At 40.8% G+C, this 18,414-nt stretch overlaps 1 protein-coding gene across 1 annotated transcript in view; it reads left to right on the forward strand.

Moving 5' to 3' along the window:
• The first annotated feature begins 1,601 nt into the window (after positions 1 to 1,601).
• The window catches only part of MYT1 (myelin transcription factor 1), a 38,772-nt gene continuing 21,959 nt past the window's right edge, over positions 1,602 to 18,414 (forward strand). Inside the window, exons 1-12 of the mRNA XM_044298232.1 lie at positions 1,602 to 1,653; positions 2,366 to 2,399; positions 3,790 to 3,852; positions 3,996 to 4,252; positions 4,567 to 5,403; positions 8,317 to 8,451; positions 11,370 to 11,460; positions 11,546 to 11,656; positions 12,222 to 12,440; positions 13,796 to 13,940; positions 14,219 to 14,488; positions 15,807 to 15,961. Of these exons, the coding sequence (XP_044154167.1) occupies positions 1,602 to 1,653; positions 2,366 to 2,399; positions 3,790 to 3,852; positions 3,996 to 4,252; positions 4,567 to 5,403; positions 8,317 to 8,451; positions 11,370 to 11,460; positions 11,546 to 11,656; positions 12,222 to 12,440; positions 13,796 to 13,940; positions 14,219 to 14,488; positions 15,807 to 15,961 (2,369 nt within the window). The remainder of the gene's footprint in view (positions 1,654 to 2,365; positions 2,400 to 3,789; positions 3,853 to 3,995; positions 4,253 to 4,566; positions 5,404 to 8,316; positions 8,452 to 11,369; positions 11,461 to 11,545; positions 11,657 to 12,221; positions 12,441 to 13,795; positions 13,941 to 14,218; positions 14,489 to 15,806; positions 15,962 to 18,414) is intronic.

Raw genomic sequence — 18,414 nt, forward strand, 5'->3', positions numbered from 1 at the left:
TATCATCTATCTATTATCTATCTGTTATCTATCATCTATCTCCTATCTATCTCCTATCTATCTATCTATCTATCTATCTATCTATCTATCTATCTATCATCTATCTCTTATCTATCTATCATCTATCTATCATCTATCTATCTATCTATCTATCTCTTATCTATCTATCATCTATCTATCTATCTCCTATTTATCTCCTATCTATCTCCTATCTATCTCTCTATCTATCATCTATCTATTATATATCTGTTATCTATCTATCTATCTATCTATCTATCTCTTATCTATCTATCTATCTATCATCTATATATCTATTTATCTATCTATCCATCCATATCTTAACTCATAGCTGTGACAACATCTCGGCAGCCTTAATGGAAGCCACAGAGGTAGTCACTCAGTTCTCTCAGAGACAGTGTCAGGCTCATACCAGGGATTCCTTAATGCTCATTAGCTGCCACGGTTATTCAATAAAGAAATGACACCCTCCTGCATAACCAGACATGTCGTACACAAACAGGAGAGCCAAAGTAGGCAATTGCCCAAAGCCACAATATCCGTAACAGCAGCATAATAGATCCTCCCAGGCTGGAATTAATGACCAATGAACTGAGCTGCTTAGGACTAATTCAATTAGAGCCATACAGTTAATGTTTAGATGGAGGGAGGCTTACAGAGGTGGCCGACCCTTGCCCACGGACCACCAACTTACCATGAATCAAATTACGTTATAATTGTCTTTAATAACCCAGCATTTTCTGAGTATATATATATATATATATATATACTGTATACAAGATGCAGAGGACTGAGGCTTCTGCACCCCCCGGTAAATGTAACGTAAGCGCCTGAGATGTAGAGCAGTGGATGTACAGGTAGCTGTTACACCGCGTATACACAACAATTAGAAAGCAGAGCTCTCCAAAGGCTTTTTTCCCCAGGAAATAGAAGAGCCCAGTGAGCATCCAAGTAGAATAGATTGAATGGAAAGTGTTCTGCTCTGCAAACACATACAAAGCAGGACTTCAGTGACTGTGCCCAGGAGAGAGCAATATGGAGACAAAGCAACATGCATTCTCCTGCAGTAGGGGTTTTGATATGGTCCTACAAGGAAATGTAATGCTGTCTGAGTGACAGGAATGGCCAGTTGTCCTTCCAGTAGGTCAATCATACTGCATTTAGATGACAAGGTGGAACACATCCTGACCACTACAATAAGTAGATGACTCTAACCAGGGCCATACTACACCGCAAACCAAAATGACGCTTTGGGCCACCACTGTTCCTCGACTGGATGGCCAAGCAGTTTTTCACCCCCATGTTCCTTTCACTAAAGGGTGACATGACCTTTAGGCTGGTGAGGAAATAGAGTGATCATCCACACTACTTCTGGGGAAGGGTGATAGCTGGTCCCTTGGCCACATAGATATTGCATGAGCAAATGCATTCCTTCTCATGTCACCCGGGCAGCCCTTTGTATGATATCAAGCTTCCCTATGGTGATGACAACCTCTTGACTCTGGCTTCAGAACATATCAGATGCTGCCGCTTGGTCTTACAAGGGTTCTCTAACATTTCCCTGAAATTTCTTTTTGCATCAGATGAATGTAGAAAATGACGACAAAAGGGCCCGCACACGATCCAAAATCCGAGGTGAGATCTTGTGCCTTCTTGTTCCATCATCTCCATGACATCACGCACCAGCAGGTTCATTCACAAAATGTGCTAATGCTGATTTATAATTAGCATCATCTATGGGAAATTTAGAAACCTCTTAATTACTTACAAATGTACAGAGCGGAGGCAGCGGAGAGAGCAGTGTAGGAGAGGGTCCTCTGGGGGATGGCGCTGCCAGCATGACTGGTATGAGATACAGGGACACACACTCGCTGCCGCTGTGTAAAGAACAAAGACACCAGCTCTGCTGGAATCTTAGAGAAACTCATAGGGGGGTAAGAAGGCAACTACATGGTTATCAGGGTATCAAAGGTAGCCTTCAGGGTTATCAAGATCCAGGAAAATGGTTGGAAATATTTCCTTCCTGTGGATCTTTGGATAGTGCCGTTGCTAGTAAGGACCTTCTCAAATATAGGTCTTCAGTAGGTTTCACTACTTTTCTTGGGAATGAGGTCCATACTGTCATATTATACAACTTGAAGAAACCACAATTGCATATAGTAAATTTGTGTATTACCTATTTAGCGTATATTAGTACATGTTTAGCTCTATTTTGGAGTTTTGAGCATGGCTTGAGCTAGATGGCCAATTTGGCGCCGGGGCAATCCACCCCCACACGCTACACCACTGGGTTATAGCAGTATGTAACTGCTTTGCTCATTTTAAATTTTCACTGCTCTGTCTGCAGGTATCCCAGTTGAGCTTATTGGGCAGGAAGTGAGGTAAGTTCTCAGAACCTGATGAAATATATTTATTATTCTTTTTCGAGTGTGATTATAGTTACTAAAGCTTTACAACTACAGGAATTGGACAAGCCTTTTTTGGGTACCCAACCCTGTAACATCATGGTCATATTCATGGACTCTTGCACCAAGGCTCATGAGTCCTGGTGGGAGAGTTCAGCTTGGGCCCTCCTTCCCTCAGTGTTTTGTGGCCAAGGGCAGGTAAGCACATAGCCTTCATGCTGCCTGAGGCAAAAATTGTAATGCTGCCCCCTGTCCCCCGCCCATGCCAAATTCTTGAGCATGCACTTTCTCTAATACCAATATCTTCTTATGTGGCACAAGGGTGTTTGGGCCCCCTCAGGATTCTGGGCTCGGTAGTAACTGCTACCTCTGCACCCCCTATAGCTACGCCCCTGGTCATATTGCTTTATATCCTATAAGTCAGTGCAATGTATTGTCTGTGGGCAGCTTAAAAATATAAAACACACAGCAATGGAAATATTATCAAGGGATTTTTTTTAATAAGGTCTTGTTTTTGCAATCCTCCTCCTTACTAAATTGTTATGTACAGCTACTTTATCTGTAAGCTCTGTGCTCATAAATATAAGTTCTGCCCATAATTGGCAGCTTCCACTGTGTTGCCAACGTATGCACTTAAAGACAAAATTATATATTAGCGCAGAGGTTTTTTTTATTGTTGTTGTTTTTATAGCTATAATGTCCCTGCTTCTAACACATATTGCCTATGCTACCATCACAAGCAATTATCTCGCTCCACTTACAGTCTATTATAATGAGCTGCCTGATTTGATTGATATCTGAAGTCTTGCAAGTACTGAAAGCATTTGATTACGCCGAAACAATGCTTTCAGCTACAGTGTCACAACACCATGGCTTCAACATTGAAGATCAGAACCAGGGATAACATGGACAAAACTGTGTATTTTAGTGTACAATATTTTGACGTACTCTACACAGTTTAGTATTCTTGTCAGCACATGTACAGGAAGGGAGATTATAATCTACACATCTTGAACCTGTGGACTCCATTGGTAATCTTCTCTGACCAGAGCCAAACAAAAATTTCCTTTTTTCCTGAAGTGAGAGTTACCGCAGATAGTGAAGGTGTCTTACTCTGTAGCCGTGCACATACAAATCTTTAATTAAGCATATGCTATAAAACTATAATGAAGCACTCAATTAATTAAGGCAGGTGAAGTGTTTCATTAGTTCTGAAGTACTTGGAGGCCAGGTTATATGGTTCATTATACAAATGAGATACGGAATAAGTCGAAATAGAGAAACTCAGGGAAAGGACTGGTAAACTATTGCACATCACTATATAGTAATAGCAAGCATTTTTATATCTCATTTGTGCCCTTTAAAGCTGTCCCACCCCAGGCTGTATTGGCTCAGGACACATCAGTGGAAAGTATGCAAGACATAGAAGGTAATTTGGTGAAGTTCTTGCAAGACATTAGTCTTTATCACTGCTCTTCCACTAACATATTAGGTGGACAGGCCAGTAAAAAAAACATAAAAAACAAAAAAAACATTATAGAGATTTTCATATTTGCTATTGTCCTTCTGCAGTTTACAAAATTGCCCCTTGGCCCGTAAACGCAAGGTGCAAGATTCAGAGATTGAACTCTCAGCATCAAAGAGGAAGTCACATCCTCTCAAACTGGCCCTGGATGAGGGCTACAATATGGACAGTGATGGTAGTGAAGATACAGAGTTGAAAGATGAAGATTCTGGCACAGAGGACTCTGAAGGAACATTGGTGGAGACTGAAGAGGAATCTGAGCACCCTGAACTTAAAGAGTCTCCAAGCCCAGAGCCTATAGAAGGTATTTCATTCCTTCTTAACAATTACATATGAGAACCTAATATCCATGCCTGGAGTCAGCTGACCTGAGTGGCAATTGACATCTGTCAGGGCTTAAAGCAGAACTTAAGTCTTAAATTTTAAACCCACGCACTCCCTGTGCCAGATTATCCACTGGTATCCTTTATAAGAACCTAGATCACTTTTGTTTTGTACACTGTAGGGTCTGTCCTTCAGATCATTAAAGTAAAATATGGCCTTAAAGGCTATGGACACCTTTGTTATTATTGCATTCTTACTAAAAATATTTTTTCTCTCTCTTTCCCTTAATCTCAGCTGAAAGCTCTCCAGCTAAGTCATCCTATGAAGAACTTCCAAAAAGCAACGAGACTCCCACAAGAGCCACTTACAGCAGTTATCAAGAAATCATTGCCAATTCACTTTTAAACTTGGGCCAAATAGCAAAAGCAGCATTGGTTTCAGAGGGACATTTGCCAGAAAGTGAACTGGAGACCCCTAAACCAGGCTCTGGTGTAATGCATATAGTCCAACCAGAAGTAGAGGAAGTGGCAGTGGAAGAGGTGTGTGACAAGGAGATCATCATACAGACAGAAGATGCTGAAGAAGTAATTGAAGTCACCAGCGAGCCTAGCAGCGAGTCAGGTCTTGAACCCCGAGATGACATACAGTGTGAGGAGGCTTGCAAAAAAGATATGGAGGATGAAGATGATGATGAAGAGGATGATGATGATGTTGATGAGGATGATGAAGATGATGATGACCTAGATGATGATGAGGAAGCAGAGGAACACCCTTCTGAAATGATGAGCCAGGATGCCCCCAATGCTTCTCAGGACTCCCCTAAAATCCACTGTGAAGGACAATATAGTCCAAAACCTGAATATTCCGTAATTGTGGAGGTCAGGTCAGATGACGATAAGGATGATGATAGCCATTCTCAAAAATCAGCTGTAACAGATGAATCTGAAATGTACGACATGATGACCCGGGGCAACCTTGGGCTCCTGGAACAAGCGATTGCTCTGAAGGCTGAACAGGTTAAAGTTGTTCGGGAGCAGAGCAGAACAACAACAGACACCATCAAGAGTTACCAAACTGAAGAGAAACAGAACCGGTCGATAGACACCATGAGAAAAAGCTTTTATGGTAAATGTGTTTTCTTGTCATATTTCACTTCTTGGCTAAGACATCATTACATTGCATCTTGAATACAAAATCCCCTATTGGGAGATGACCAGTCAACTTATTTGAGGTATCTTTTTCTAGACCTCTACCTATGCTTTTCCTCTGTTATTCCTCCTAAAATATTTACATACATTGAGAACAGGGTTTTATCATTCCCTTTGTCAAAAGAATTTGCCCTATACCTGCCAGACTTTGTATGTACATGCCCTACTGACAATTTCTTTCTAAGGAACAGCACCATACAGAGTCAGCATTGTTATTACCTAGGAAATGCAACTATTTACTAAGGGAGACAAGTCAGGAAAGCTGAGAATTTACTTTAAATGGATGAAAATTAAAATAATTTTAGTTGTGTAGAGTTACAGTCGCATCTCCGATCAACATTTCCGGCAAGCTGTTCTGGCAGAGAACAGCCTGCTGGAGTTCACCGGATGTGGTATTTCCGAATTCAACAGATCACCGTTTGATCACTATTGACTGTAATGTGATCCGGTGGTGATCCGGCCACTTTCTGGCATAAATACTGGGCTTCAACTGGACAAAAGCAGTTGCATGCAGTGTTTTTTGGTACGTCCAACAGCCGGTATTTGTGCCAGATCAGGCAGCAGGATCATCTCTGATGGAGATGTCAAAGCAGCCTTAGGCCTTATGTTCAGGTCTGCAGACATGGGGAAAGCAACAAATTCCTGGGGATCAATGTATGCATGTAAAATAAAAAACTTAAACAAAAAACATTATAATAAATATTTGGTAGAACTCATGAGCAAAATGTAAAACCGCTGCGCGGAGGAACCAAGACAACTGTAGTGGAAATGATGTACTTCGGGTGAAGTTACTTAAATCTGGCAGTGAATGTTTAGTGCAGTCTAGAAAATAAGTTCAATTCTAATTGAATACTTTACTTCAACCGGAACAGCTTGGAATAAACATTGCAAAAATATGTCCTAGAAAATCACATTTCCTATCTGTAGATGTTAACACATTTCGCAAAAAGTTAAAAAGAAAATGAGCATCGCGTATTTCTGCAGATTGGAGTTCATTATGCTGTTGCCAAGGGTGATAAGCAAAATTTTCTGCTTCATAAGCAATTTACCAGCTAGTTCTCCCTCTTCGCTTCCTCTCCTTTATCCATCTGAAAGCTTTAAGAATATGACTCTCCCAGCAGTGTGGCAACAGTGTAAAATAATCTCTTTGTGGCCGTCTGCTGGTTTACCGGAAACAGATTAGTCAAACGTGAAAGGCAAAACCATCTACCTCATTGATTCCCTGTGTCACATTCAGCTTTGTCCTGAAAATTTTTGATATCTCAGAAGAACAAATTTTGTATCTGACCCTTCCTTGTCAGGAAGGTGGGAAGCGGGCAATTCTGCTGAAACAGAATGAACATAACTTTTTATTAAGGATCTTAAATTATTTTCTCAGAAGGATCTCAGGCTCTAAACGGACCTTTAGATCCTGCACCTTCACAAAGTAGATGTGTAGAACAGAAAGCAATTGAATTGTTCATTAATTAAAAAAATAGTGAAATCTAACAGATAATGCCTAATCTGTGAAATCTGACCACACCCAACATCCACGTTTTTTGCAAAGTTTAAAAAAGTTATATAATAAAAAAAAAAGGATAAGAATATAGATTTATAACGATCTTCTCTAACATTCAATAATCACTGGTAGTGATGAGCGAAGCAAGCTTTGGATGTTACATCCGAAGTCGCTTCATTCATAACTTCAGAATAATACTGTATGGAGATCCGTCTCCGTACAGTATCAAAATGTATGGGCTCCGATGAGCCGAAATTAGTTATTCGCGAAGTTGTGCGTGACTTCGTTGAATAGCTTCAGTAATTGATTTTTAAAGTGGAAAACTTGAAACCGAATTCAGCTTCGGTTCTGAGGTACGAGTCGGAACCGAAGATGAGTTCAGTTTCAAGTTTTAAAGTGGTTTTCCACTTTAAAAATCAATTAAGTCATGTGCGACTTGGTGAATAACTTACTTCGGCTCATCGGAACCCATACATTTCAATACTGTACGGAGACGGGCATAACTATGATTTACAGGGCCCCAAAAGCAAAATAGGATGGCGCCCCGGCCACCTAGTGTAAGAAAATTAAAACAGTAGCATAAGTAGCAATAATTGAAGCTATGTTTAATAGTACCATATATCATAAAACCCACCCATAAGACCAAAAAGCCACCATATTCTTATTCCCCACAAAAAGCTACAATGTTCTTGCCTATGATAACCCCCTCACTTTGGGTTCCATAGAAAGTTCTATGGCTGTTATGGCTATAGTTACGCCCATTTTACGCCCATGCCAGTCATATAATTAAGAGGAGGAGGGCTATACCACTTCAGCAGAACACAGCGTTCCTACAGTTCTGGACTATACCACCTTAGGCACTTGGAGGCCTATAGAGTTTTAGCAGGTTCCACTGGTGTCTTGTTATGTCTCCGTACAACTTGGAATTGTGTGCAGCCATGTGTATGGGGCCTTGAAACAAATCGGTGATGCCATCGTACAGAATAATGCATGTGTGGATATCTAGAAGCAAACAGCTGCACAGATAAACCAGGGAAAATGAGAAAAACAGTTTTTACATGGACTAATTACCTTGTCACAATGGGAATAAGCATTTTGTGCAATTCCAGCCACAGAGCACATTGAGACGTTGCGATGACAGATGGCTAATTCATACATGCAGTTGGTTTATTTGCTGTTTTATATACAAAGACCTTATAATATTTCACCTGTCAGGCTGTCTAATCCTGACCTAACAATCAAGTGACGATCCCATAATGCATGCAAAAAATGTACTAAGAGCTGTTCTAATAAAAAAAATACAATTTATATTTATTCATTGTCAACTTCTATCATAAGATGCCGCAAGACCTGAAAAAAGAGAGATCAAATGTCCAACCCCTGGCTGTGATGGTACCGGACATGTAACAGGACTTTATCCTCATCACAGGAGCCTCTCAGGATGCCCACACAAGGACAGGATCCCTCCAGAGAGTAAGGCATATCATCATTGCGGTGTGGTGTATTTTTCCCTGTGCTTCTGTATAATGTGTATGAGCTACTGAGAAGAGCAGGAGAAAGGAAGTGACAACTGTTTGAACACGTTTCTGACTTCATTTTGAAAAGTGTTTCACAGTTTCCGAGCTACAATGAGGAAGACTTACTAATCCTGTCTAATATTTAGACAGTGTAAAACTTATGGTGGTGCATGACAGATTCTAAACTTTACAGCACCTATTGGGTGGCTTATTTGCACCAAAGTTTTGTTAGTGAATGCACCCCTTCCACATTAAACCACTCCCCTTTCTCACTAAACAATGCCCTTGCTGAGCGAGCTGCAAAAAGTAATGATGGTTTGACACATCTTTTTTGAAAAATCCCCCAAAAAATGGTAGCCTTTTTTTTTTTCGAAACAATAATGCAGCGGCCAGATGTTACATGTTGGCTAATAAGAAATATATCTTTTTTTGTGGCGCTTCCTAAGGTTTTTTGTTCCCTTGGCATTTTTATTTTTAATCATTAGTGTTGATCGAGCACCAAAGTGCTCGGGTGCTCTAACGAGCACAATGGAAGAACCCAACTATTAAACCAGGCACCCCCTGCTCTGAAGAGGAGAGTTTGGTTTACAATAAAAGGTTAGAAATTGATGGAAACACCACCAAAATGGTTTGGAAACAGCATGGGGAAGACATCTGGATGCATCTTGGACTCCTGTCCTGCTATCTATGACATACAATAGACAACCACACATAGATCATTATCATTAGGGTGACAAAAAGTTTTCTGATTGTCCTAACATAATATTTAATAACCTTTCTATACAATTTTGTTGTGTGAACTCATTTGCATAAACATGGCATTTTGGGAAAGACATGCAAATGAACAGAATCTGCCTTGTTTTTCAGCTGAAAAATAATTTACATGGAAAATTTGTGATAAAAATTTGTGATTACAATATTCGCGATCTACACTACTAATGAACAGCGCCATCTATTCGATTCATAGTCTTATGATGAGAATATGAATCTAATAGATGGTGCTGTTCATGAGTCATTAACAGCGCCATCTATTGGATTCATAGTCTTGTCATAAGACTATGAAATCAATAACGTATAAAGCATCATCAATCCTTACATAAAGACGCACTACCATGAGACTACACGACAATAAATCCACATGAACTCCGAAATGAGACACTGTACACCTCCAGGAATACCTATAATAAAAAGAAAACTTTAAACCACATCACCTGTATAGAAGTGGGGAGGGTTAGGGGGGAAGGGAAATGTTTAGGGAAAGGATTATTGCACTGTTTATATGTGTTTTATCTTTGTTTTCACTGCACATATCTGTATAAAAGGAATATGACCTGTAATTTGATCCAATATGTACCTTTGAATGTAAATGTGCAAATTATATCAAAACCTAATAAAATGTATTAAAAAAACCAACTATGAAACCAATAGATGGCGCTGTTTATGAGTCAAAAACAGCGCCATCTATTGGATTCATAGTCTTGTCATAAGACTATGAATCCAATAAATGACGCTGTTCAAGAGTAGTGTTGATCGCGAATATTCTAATCGCGAATTTTTAGCGCGTATTTTCCATGCAAATGGTGTTTCAGCTGAAAAACAAGCAGATTCAGATAATTTGCATATGCCCATGATTATGCAAATGAGTTTACATGACAAAACTGTATAAAAAGGTTATTGAATATTATGTTAGGACAATCAGAAAACTTTTTGTCACCCTAATGATAATGATCTAGGTGCGCAGGTCCACCCAAGCCATCCAACAGTTATGAAGCAACTCTGAGGCTTACTGGCTCTCAGTCAGATGAGGACTGGTTTTGAATGTCTCATAGTGCACAAGGCTGCCATTGTAAGGTATGTTGACTGGATCTGTCTCATGGATAGATTGTTGGCTTGCACATACCCGGCTTTTGGTATATAGCGTTTGTGTGGTTGTCTATTGTATGCCATAGGTAATGGGAGTCCAAGATGCATCCAGACATCCTTCCCATGCTGTTTTCAAACTATTTCGGTGGTGTTTCCATCAATTTCTAACTTTTTTCTGTGAACCAGACACTATCTCTCCTTCAGAGCAGGGGGTGCCTGGTTTAATGCTCGAGTCTCCCATTGATTTTCATTGTGTTCAATTGTGCTCGAGCATACACAGTATTCGGCTGAACACTGCGATGCTCGAGCCGAAGGGCCGAGCATGTTTGCTCAACACTATTAATCATAGCATGCCGTGAGGGTGGGGTTATTTCAGATGTTTTCTCCTATACTTCTGTATAGGTAAAAAGAAATGTCAGGGGAAAAAAATTACTAAAATATGCTACCTGTAAAAAATGTCATTGCATCTTTTTACAAGCCAAAAAACAACAAAGAAAAGACGTAATGTGGCAGCAGCCTAAAACACATAATAAATGTTATGCAAAGCATGTGCACTAGACACAGTTCTGGCACTTTTAGCTTTGTAAGTCTCCCCCATTCAGCTTTAAGTCTCCTCAGGATAGGCCATCACTAGCTGATCAGTGGTTGTCCAGCAACCCGCACCCCCACCGATCAGCTGTTCTGTGTAGCTCTGTTCCAGAAGATGGCGCAGAGTCCCATCAACATTGTAGTGGGCACAGCTTGTCACTGCAGAGCTACTCCCATTGACTTTAGTGGGAGCAGAGCTGAGTGACAAGAGCTGTCCACTACAATGTTGACAGTGCAATGTAGCTCCAGCAATGGAGCTACACCCCAACAGTTAATTGTAGGGGGTGCCGGACTCCTGCCGATGAGCTAGTGATGGCCTATCCTGAGGATATGTTATCACTTGGAAAAGGCTGGACAACCTCTTTAATGTCTTTCAATAAACCATATTTAAATGATTGCATCACATCTCTTTTATATTTGCAGTTCTGGCCATGCATGAGAATGTACTCAAGTGTCCGACCCCTGGCTGCACAGGACAGGGCCATGTTAACAGCAATAGGAACACACACAGGAGGTACTGGAGCATCCTTAGTAGCTCAGTAACTCATTCCCATTGTATAAGACCATATCTCAGTTTTTATTTTTGCATTTGTTCTTAGTTTATCTGGATGCCCCATTGCTGCAGCTGAAAAATTGGCCAGATCCCACGAGAAGCAGCAACAGCCTGGAGATCTCACCAAAAATAATACAAACTCAGACAGGATACTCAGGTAAGATCAGACATCTGACTCGCCTGTTCATGTTGATGTAGTACACCCTATAGTGCATCGGAATAGCTGAGTATGTCACGTGTAGGAAACACATGTGCAACTGTAGGAAAACCTACTGAGTTAACGTAAAGCAGGGATGCCCAACCTGCGGCCCTGCAACTGTTGCAAAACTTCAACTCTCAGCATGCCCAGACAGCCTACAGCTATCAGCATACAGCAGGGCATGGCGGGAGTTGTAGTTTTACAACAGCTAGAACATCCCTGACCTAAAGAAACAAAATTCATTTTTACCTAAATTATTGGATGCTCCCCATTTTGAGAAGGCAGCTGTTCTGGAGCTATAAGAGGTCCTAAGTTTGTGGTGAGGCTATGATGCCTCGTTCCTTGAAGTTGATCCAAGCATATTCTGATCATAGTAAGGGCCCAAATCATAGTGCACGCCTTACTGCCTCTGGGACCCAAGTGTTGTAATATGTTAGTAAATATTTGTAGCTCTACTACATATATTTTTATATCATTGAAGTTAATAATAACCTAAGTATAATCCTTTACACTTTTTTCATAGGCCCATGTGCTTCGTGAAGCAGCTGGAGATTCCCCAATATGGCAGCTATAGGCCCAACATGGTTCCTGCAACGCCACGAGCCAATTTAGCCAAGGAGCTGGAGAAATACTCCAAGGTTACCTTTGATTATGCAAGTTTTGATGCTCAGGTTTTCGGCAAACGCTTGCTTGCCCCAAAGATTCAGACAAGCGAAACCTCACCCAAAGCCTTTAAAAGTAAGTGTGGGTCACCATACAATACAATGGTTTTCTCTTTTCTCTTTAATAATGCAAAATTACGTAGGGATAACTAGGCAGATCGAATGCTCAGGAACTTGGAAAAGATAGGTGACTGCCCCTGTTGGAGCTGCAATGGTTTAGGTCAACTAAATATCAGAGGACAACTCAAGGACTTACATTTACTGGGACAATGCTGTTTGAAGGGGTTGGCCCCATTATTAAGGCAAGGTGGGACTAAGAGCCGACCATTAGGTGGCTGGGAGCTTTGAAAACAGAGTGCTGGGCCGCAACGCTATTTTCTAGCCACCTGGCAGTCGGCTCTTTGTCCCATCTTGCCTTAGTAATGGCAAGATGGGACAACTCCTTTAATAATACAGTAGGTGAATATGAAACAATGATGGCAAAAGAAAAGGTGGAAGTCCCGTGAGGTATGGCAATCTCTTTCTAGAGCACTGAGAAGAATTTCAGGAGGTCTTGGTTAACTGCTTGTAGATGTCAGTAGCCTCAAGAGGGCTTTCCCTCATAACTAATCCTACTTTCCAAGATCCTTGTGTAATCCTGACACAGCTGCTCAGTAAAAAGCGTTCATGCTTCAGAGACGACTCAGCTACTGCAACACAATGAGACTTACTCCTTTATTGCTGAACCCACACCGCACACAAAATGATGACGTTGGCTACATGCCAAATTGGAGAAGTGGCACTGACAGCTTGGGTTAGGACTGACGGAAAAGTCATTTGTTTCACAGCAAAAATAATTCTCCCGCTGAGTAAGATCGCCTCATTTGCAATATTTGCAGAGCATTTTTCTGGGTAATTGTACTGACAAAATAAATTCTTGCAAAGCAGCGAGGACGACGAACCGTCCCAGCATCGCTCTTCTCCTCTAATTCACTGACTGAAAATCCATCCGAGCTGGAAAGATTTATTAAATGTAAAACTTCATGGAGGCGGTAGAAGCAAATTGAAGATGAATCTTTCCACTGTTTAAATTTCCCAGAGGAGGAGATTTAAAGTAGATACGTAGAGCTGAGGTGGCTCATAATGCAATTCATTAGGTATTTGTAGGAGTTTCTGGGTGAGGATATATTGCATTTAGTGAACTGCTTCTTAGTGTGATATTTAATGCAAGAAATAAGCTTTCACTTTTCTGAACGTGAACAATAATGCAATGAGTGATTGGGTCACATAATCATTCTGTGATTAATATGTCTAGAATGAATGGATGTGACGCAATAAAAACCCACCCTCGGACCTTTTATTTCCTAACATGGCTACCTTCCTATTCCTCTACAGCTAAACCATTTCCAAAGGCCTCATCCCCAAGTCATAGTCCATCTAGCAGCTATGTCAAAAGCACTTCATCTTCTTCCTCTGGCTTTGATTACACCCATGATGCAGAGGCTGCACACATGGCAGCAACGGCCATCTTGAATCTTTCTACTCGATGCTGGGAGATGCCAGAGAATCTTAGTACAAAGCAACAGGACCTACCAAGTAAAGTGAGTATCTGCGTTATCAGTCCCTGCTGCTATGTAATTATACTGCACAGAATTATCCTTCTGCTGGAATCATTTTCTTCTTACCTCTTAAGTATTTGTGCACAACCAGAAACAGGTCCACAAAAATGGTCTGTGGAGATCAATTACATTTTTTTAACACAGGTTCATGTGTTTAAATCGTTCTTCTGTCTTGGTTGTCTTCATTCATAACTGTTGAGTGTGCAACTTCTGTCCAAGACATTTTCTCCAATTTATTTTGCCCTTGTCTGTGGTTGCAGTCTATGGACATAGAAGTAGATGAAAATGGCACTTTGGACTTGAGTATGAACAAGCATCGGAAAAGGGAGAGCACATTCCCCAGCAGCAGTAGTTGCAGCAGTAGTCCCAGCATGAAGTCTCCAGACCAGTCCCAACGCCAAAACTGTACTAGTGCCACAAGTAGCACTATGACATCACCCCAGTCCAGCCAGACTTCTCGACAAGATGATTGGGATGGACCCATTGACTACACCAAGCCAAATCGCCAACGTGAAGAGGAGCCTGAAGAGGTAGGTTATTGCCTGATGACCCACCATTTGAGCATTTTGCTAAAGGCTTAAATGTTGACATGCTTATCTTTGGGACAATCCATACTTGTTAGAACGGTTCTTCACAAGAAAATTAAGACAAAGTGGGCCCCTGTTGTGACCACATGCAAACATTTGTAATTTGTGGGAAAATTGGGCAGTATAGGTCCCTTTACATGGGTCAATTATTGTGAATGACAGTCACAGTGACTGATGCTGGATGCTAAATCTAAAGCATCTTCAGGCACTTTTGTCTAACTTTACACCATCTACTGGTTGTCTTACTATTTTGGTGTATGTTGGTACAAACTTATGCCATGCCGCGTTACTGCGAAGTCTTGCCCCCTTGATGAACAAGGCACAAAAAATGTCTAAATCACATAATAAATGTGGTACAAGGCATGATGGCAGTTTTATAAGTAACATTATGGGGTGGTGCCATGAATAAAAGTTTTCCCTTATTCCCCCCAAAACCCCATTACAGGGGTCCCATTCCCCCGTCTTGATGAAGCGGCAGGTCTAGCATGTGCCCTGCGGCTCCATTCATAGTTGAGTACAGTGGATAACTATCAATCATGATACAGCTCTGAAATTCTGGGACATTTAGCTTTGTTGTTTATGGAATACAGGACAGGTCCTCCACAGTGAAAGATATTCTTTGTATCTGGCTACTCTGACCAAGATATGAGTAACCTGTACAGAGGACCCTGCTCTGTTAAATCCCTTCACCACTTCTAAACAGCACAACCCCTGCATACCTGGTAAAACTTTTAAATCTGCGTACCTCTGCAAATTCAGGCCACTCCCCTGAGTAATCTGGTGCAATTTTTTTTTTTGAAGCCCCCTCATTCCCAAATGAGTGCCTGATATGCAAATGTGGCTGCTTATAGCCAAGGGGGTGGTCCACTGGCACTGAAGGGGAATGATCTACACTCTTCTGATCACTCCCCCTTGAGGACAGAGTGGTAGGTACTGCTCCCTTGGCTATATATGGCCACATTTGCATATGACGTATTAGAAGTACTGTCCCCAATAATTCGTGAACAAGGCTGGCAGGGGGGGTTGTGACAGAGAACACAACAAATGATTATTCATTAGAGTGATGCCCATTGACAGAGGTATGCACAATTAAACATTGTAAGTTGTAACCAGTAGCAGCAGTTAAACTCAATAAAAATAATATCAACTCAGCAGGGCGTTGCCATAGATTCTGCCTTAGTTGCATTATATCTTGTAAGGAATTATATTTTGTATGTATTCATTTTAAGAATTAAAACCTGTTCTCTACTCTTCTTCAAAGTCTGAACCAGCGGGAGCTTCTTTTGCTTCATCAGAAGCTGATGACCAAGAGATGCAGGAGGAGAACTTTGAAGACCGCAAATACCCTGGAGACGTGACGCTCAGCAATTTCAAACTGAAGTTTCTCTCCAAGGACAGCAAGAAAGAGCTGCTGACGTAAGTAAAATGCAATATAATGTGAATTATTAACGTACGAGAGACACAATAGCTTAGTTTGAGCGTCAGACACATTTTGGAAAGTAGGGAAGTTTGTAAAACTTTATCGAAAGATCTAGCTATTACATGGCGTACGATTGTTGGGAGGGCAGGTAAGTGCATGTACTGGCAACACCGGCGTTCCACTCATTGTCTAAGGTGCTCGTGTTGTTAGAGTTGTGTATGTTAGAAAAGATCAGGTGACATCTAGAGACAAACACGTTTCTGCAGTTTATTACACAGTTTACATGTAGTCCTTGCGACTACAGCATAATGTTTTTCCTTTCTAAAAATATCGTGGCAAGATACATAGGTTGTAGACTGGAGAGCGGAGCAGGGAAAATATTCTATTTTCCCAGCTCCTTTCTCCAGCCTAGAACCCTATAGAGGTAAGTCAGTATCATTGTTTTCCTGAGATGCATAAAGGGTCCCCATTTTGCCCAGATGTACCCCTGCATTTAAGTGTACCCATTGCCTGCACTCTGTGTAGGCAGCTATTTTGTGTATTGAAACAATATTCAACGAACTTGCAATCCCATGAATGTTAGTTCAGTCTACAATGTTGCCGCTTCCACTCTGTGCAGACAAAGGGTACATTTTATTTCTGGAACAATATGGCCCTCCCGTTGGACTTACTTGAAACCAATATTTTCCCAGATATTTTTCTGCACAACGGGATATTCGGCCTATACGTGATGGGGGGTGCGCAAGTCCAAAAGGGGGCGATGGAGGAAAAAAAGCAGGAACCCTCCTGAATGAGTAAGTTGTACATTAAGCCTTTGCTTAGCATACAAAGAAACATAGCAACATTGAGGATGTATCTTCAAACCAAGAGAATCACTGATTTTGGAAAGCTTGCCATGGTATAAAATTGCTGGGACCAGATAATTGTGGTCCAGCATTGGAGCTGTAATACACATGGAAACTTTTGATTTGTTGGTATATTTCCCAGAAATGTATGTATTGCAGTTCTCCTTAAATTCAGAGGTTTTGCTAGAATAGAGGCTTCTTGTTTGCTAGTACCTCACTAGAGTAGAGGTTTCTTGTTTGTTAGTACTTCACCAAAGTAGAGGCTTCTTGTTTATTACTACCTCACCAAAAAGAGTCTTCTTGTTTGCTAGTCCTCACCTTAGTAGAGGCTTCTTGTTTGTTAGTACCTCACCAGAGTAGAGTCTTCTTGTTTGTTAGTACCTCACCAGAGTAGAGTCTTCTTGTTTGTTAGTACCTCACCAGAGTAGAGTCTTCTTGTTTGTTAGTACCTCACCAGAGTAGAGGCTTCTTATTTGTTAGTACCTCACCAGAGTAGAGTCTTCTTGTTTGTTAGTACCTCACCAGAGTAGAGGCTTCTTATTTTCTAGTCCTCACCTTAGTAGAGGCTTCTGGTTTGTTAGTACCTCACCAGAGTAGAGTCTTCTTGTTTGCTAGTCCTCACCTTAGTAGAGGCTTCTGGATTGTTAGTACCTCACCAGAGTAGAGTCTTCTTGTTTGTTAGTACCTCACCAGAGTAGAGGCTTCTTGTTTGTTAGTACCTCACCAGAGTAGAGTCTTCTTGTTTGCTAGTCCTCACCTTAGTAGAGGCTTCTGGATTGTTAGTACCTCACCAGAGTAGAGGCTTCTTGTTTATTAGTACTTCATTTGAGTAGAGGTTTCTTGTCTGTTAGTATTTCATAAGACTAAAGGTTTCCTGTTTGTTACTATCTCACCAGAGTAGACATTTCTTGTTTGTTAGCACTCTTCTTTTATAGATCTGGTAGTTTTAGATTAACTATTGGGAGAAAAAAAAAAATCTAAACACTGTACTGGCCAGGGATATGCATATAGAATGAATGGACATCACATCTTCACCCCTATGCCAACACAGGTCAGCATTTGTTTGCATCCTTAGAAACAATTCCTTGTTGTAGATTGAGATAGCATTACCAGACATCAGTTTCCCTCTACTTTCTTGCGTAAGTTGAAATAGTGAGGTTTCATGAACTATGAAAGGTTGTCAACCTGTGCTGGAGACCTACTACTGGATTTTACTGAAGCCTCGTTTCTCTGGCACTTAGGCCCTTGTATTGATTTTATAGGTTATGTTATAGCTACACGTTGTTTGGAAATTATCATCTTCCTAGCTTTCATCATTATATATCCTTTTATCTGTACTAATATATATTCTAATTTAATCAAAATAACAACTGTAATATCACCCCAAATGATTGCCTTATGACCATTGTCTTAAGCCCTGGAAATATTCCTGGGCTGATTTGTGGATTATTGATGTCTCCTGCTTCATCTACCTTATCTTAAAGGAACTATACGAGAGTCTAGAACTTCAGTATAACAAATCTTTATGTAAGACAGCAGACTTTTCAGAGTGATTGGCCTGTGTATGCTCTCTGGAACAATCAGTTGTAGAAAGTAGAGGAATT

The sequence above is a fragment of the Bufo gargarizans genome, chromosome 6 (assembly GCF_014858855.1).
Source record: "Bufo gargarizans isolate SCDJY-AF-19 chromosome 6, ASM1485885v1, whole genome shotgun sequence".
NCBI classification, from domain to species: Eukaryota; Metazoa; Chordata; class Amphibia; order Anura; family Bufonidae; genus Bufo; species Bufo gargarizans.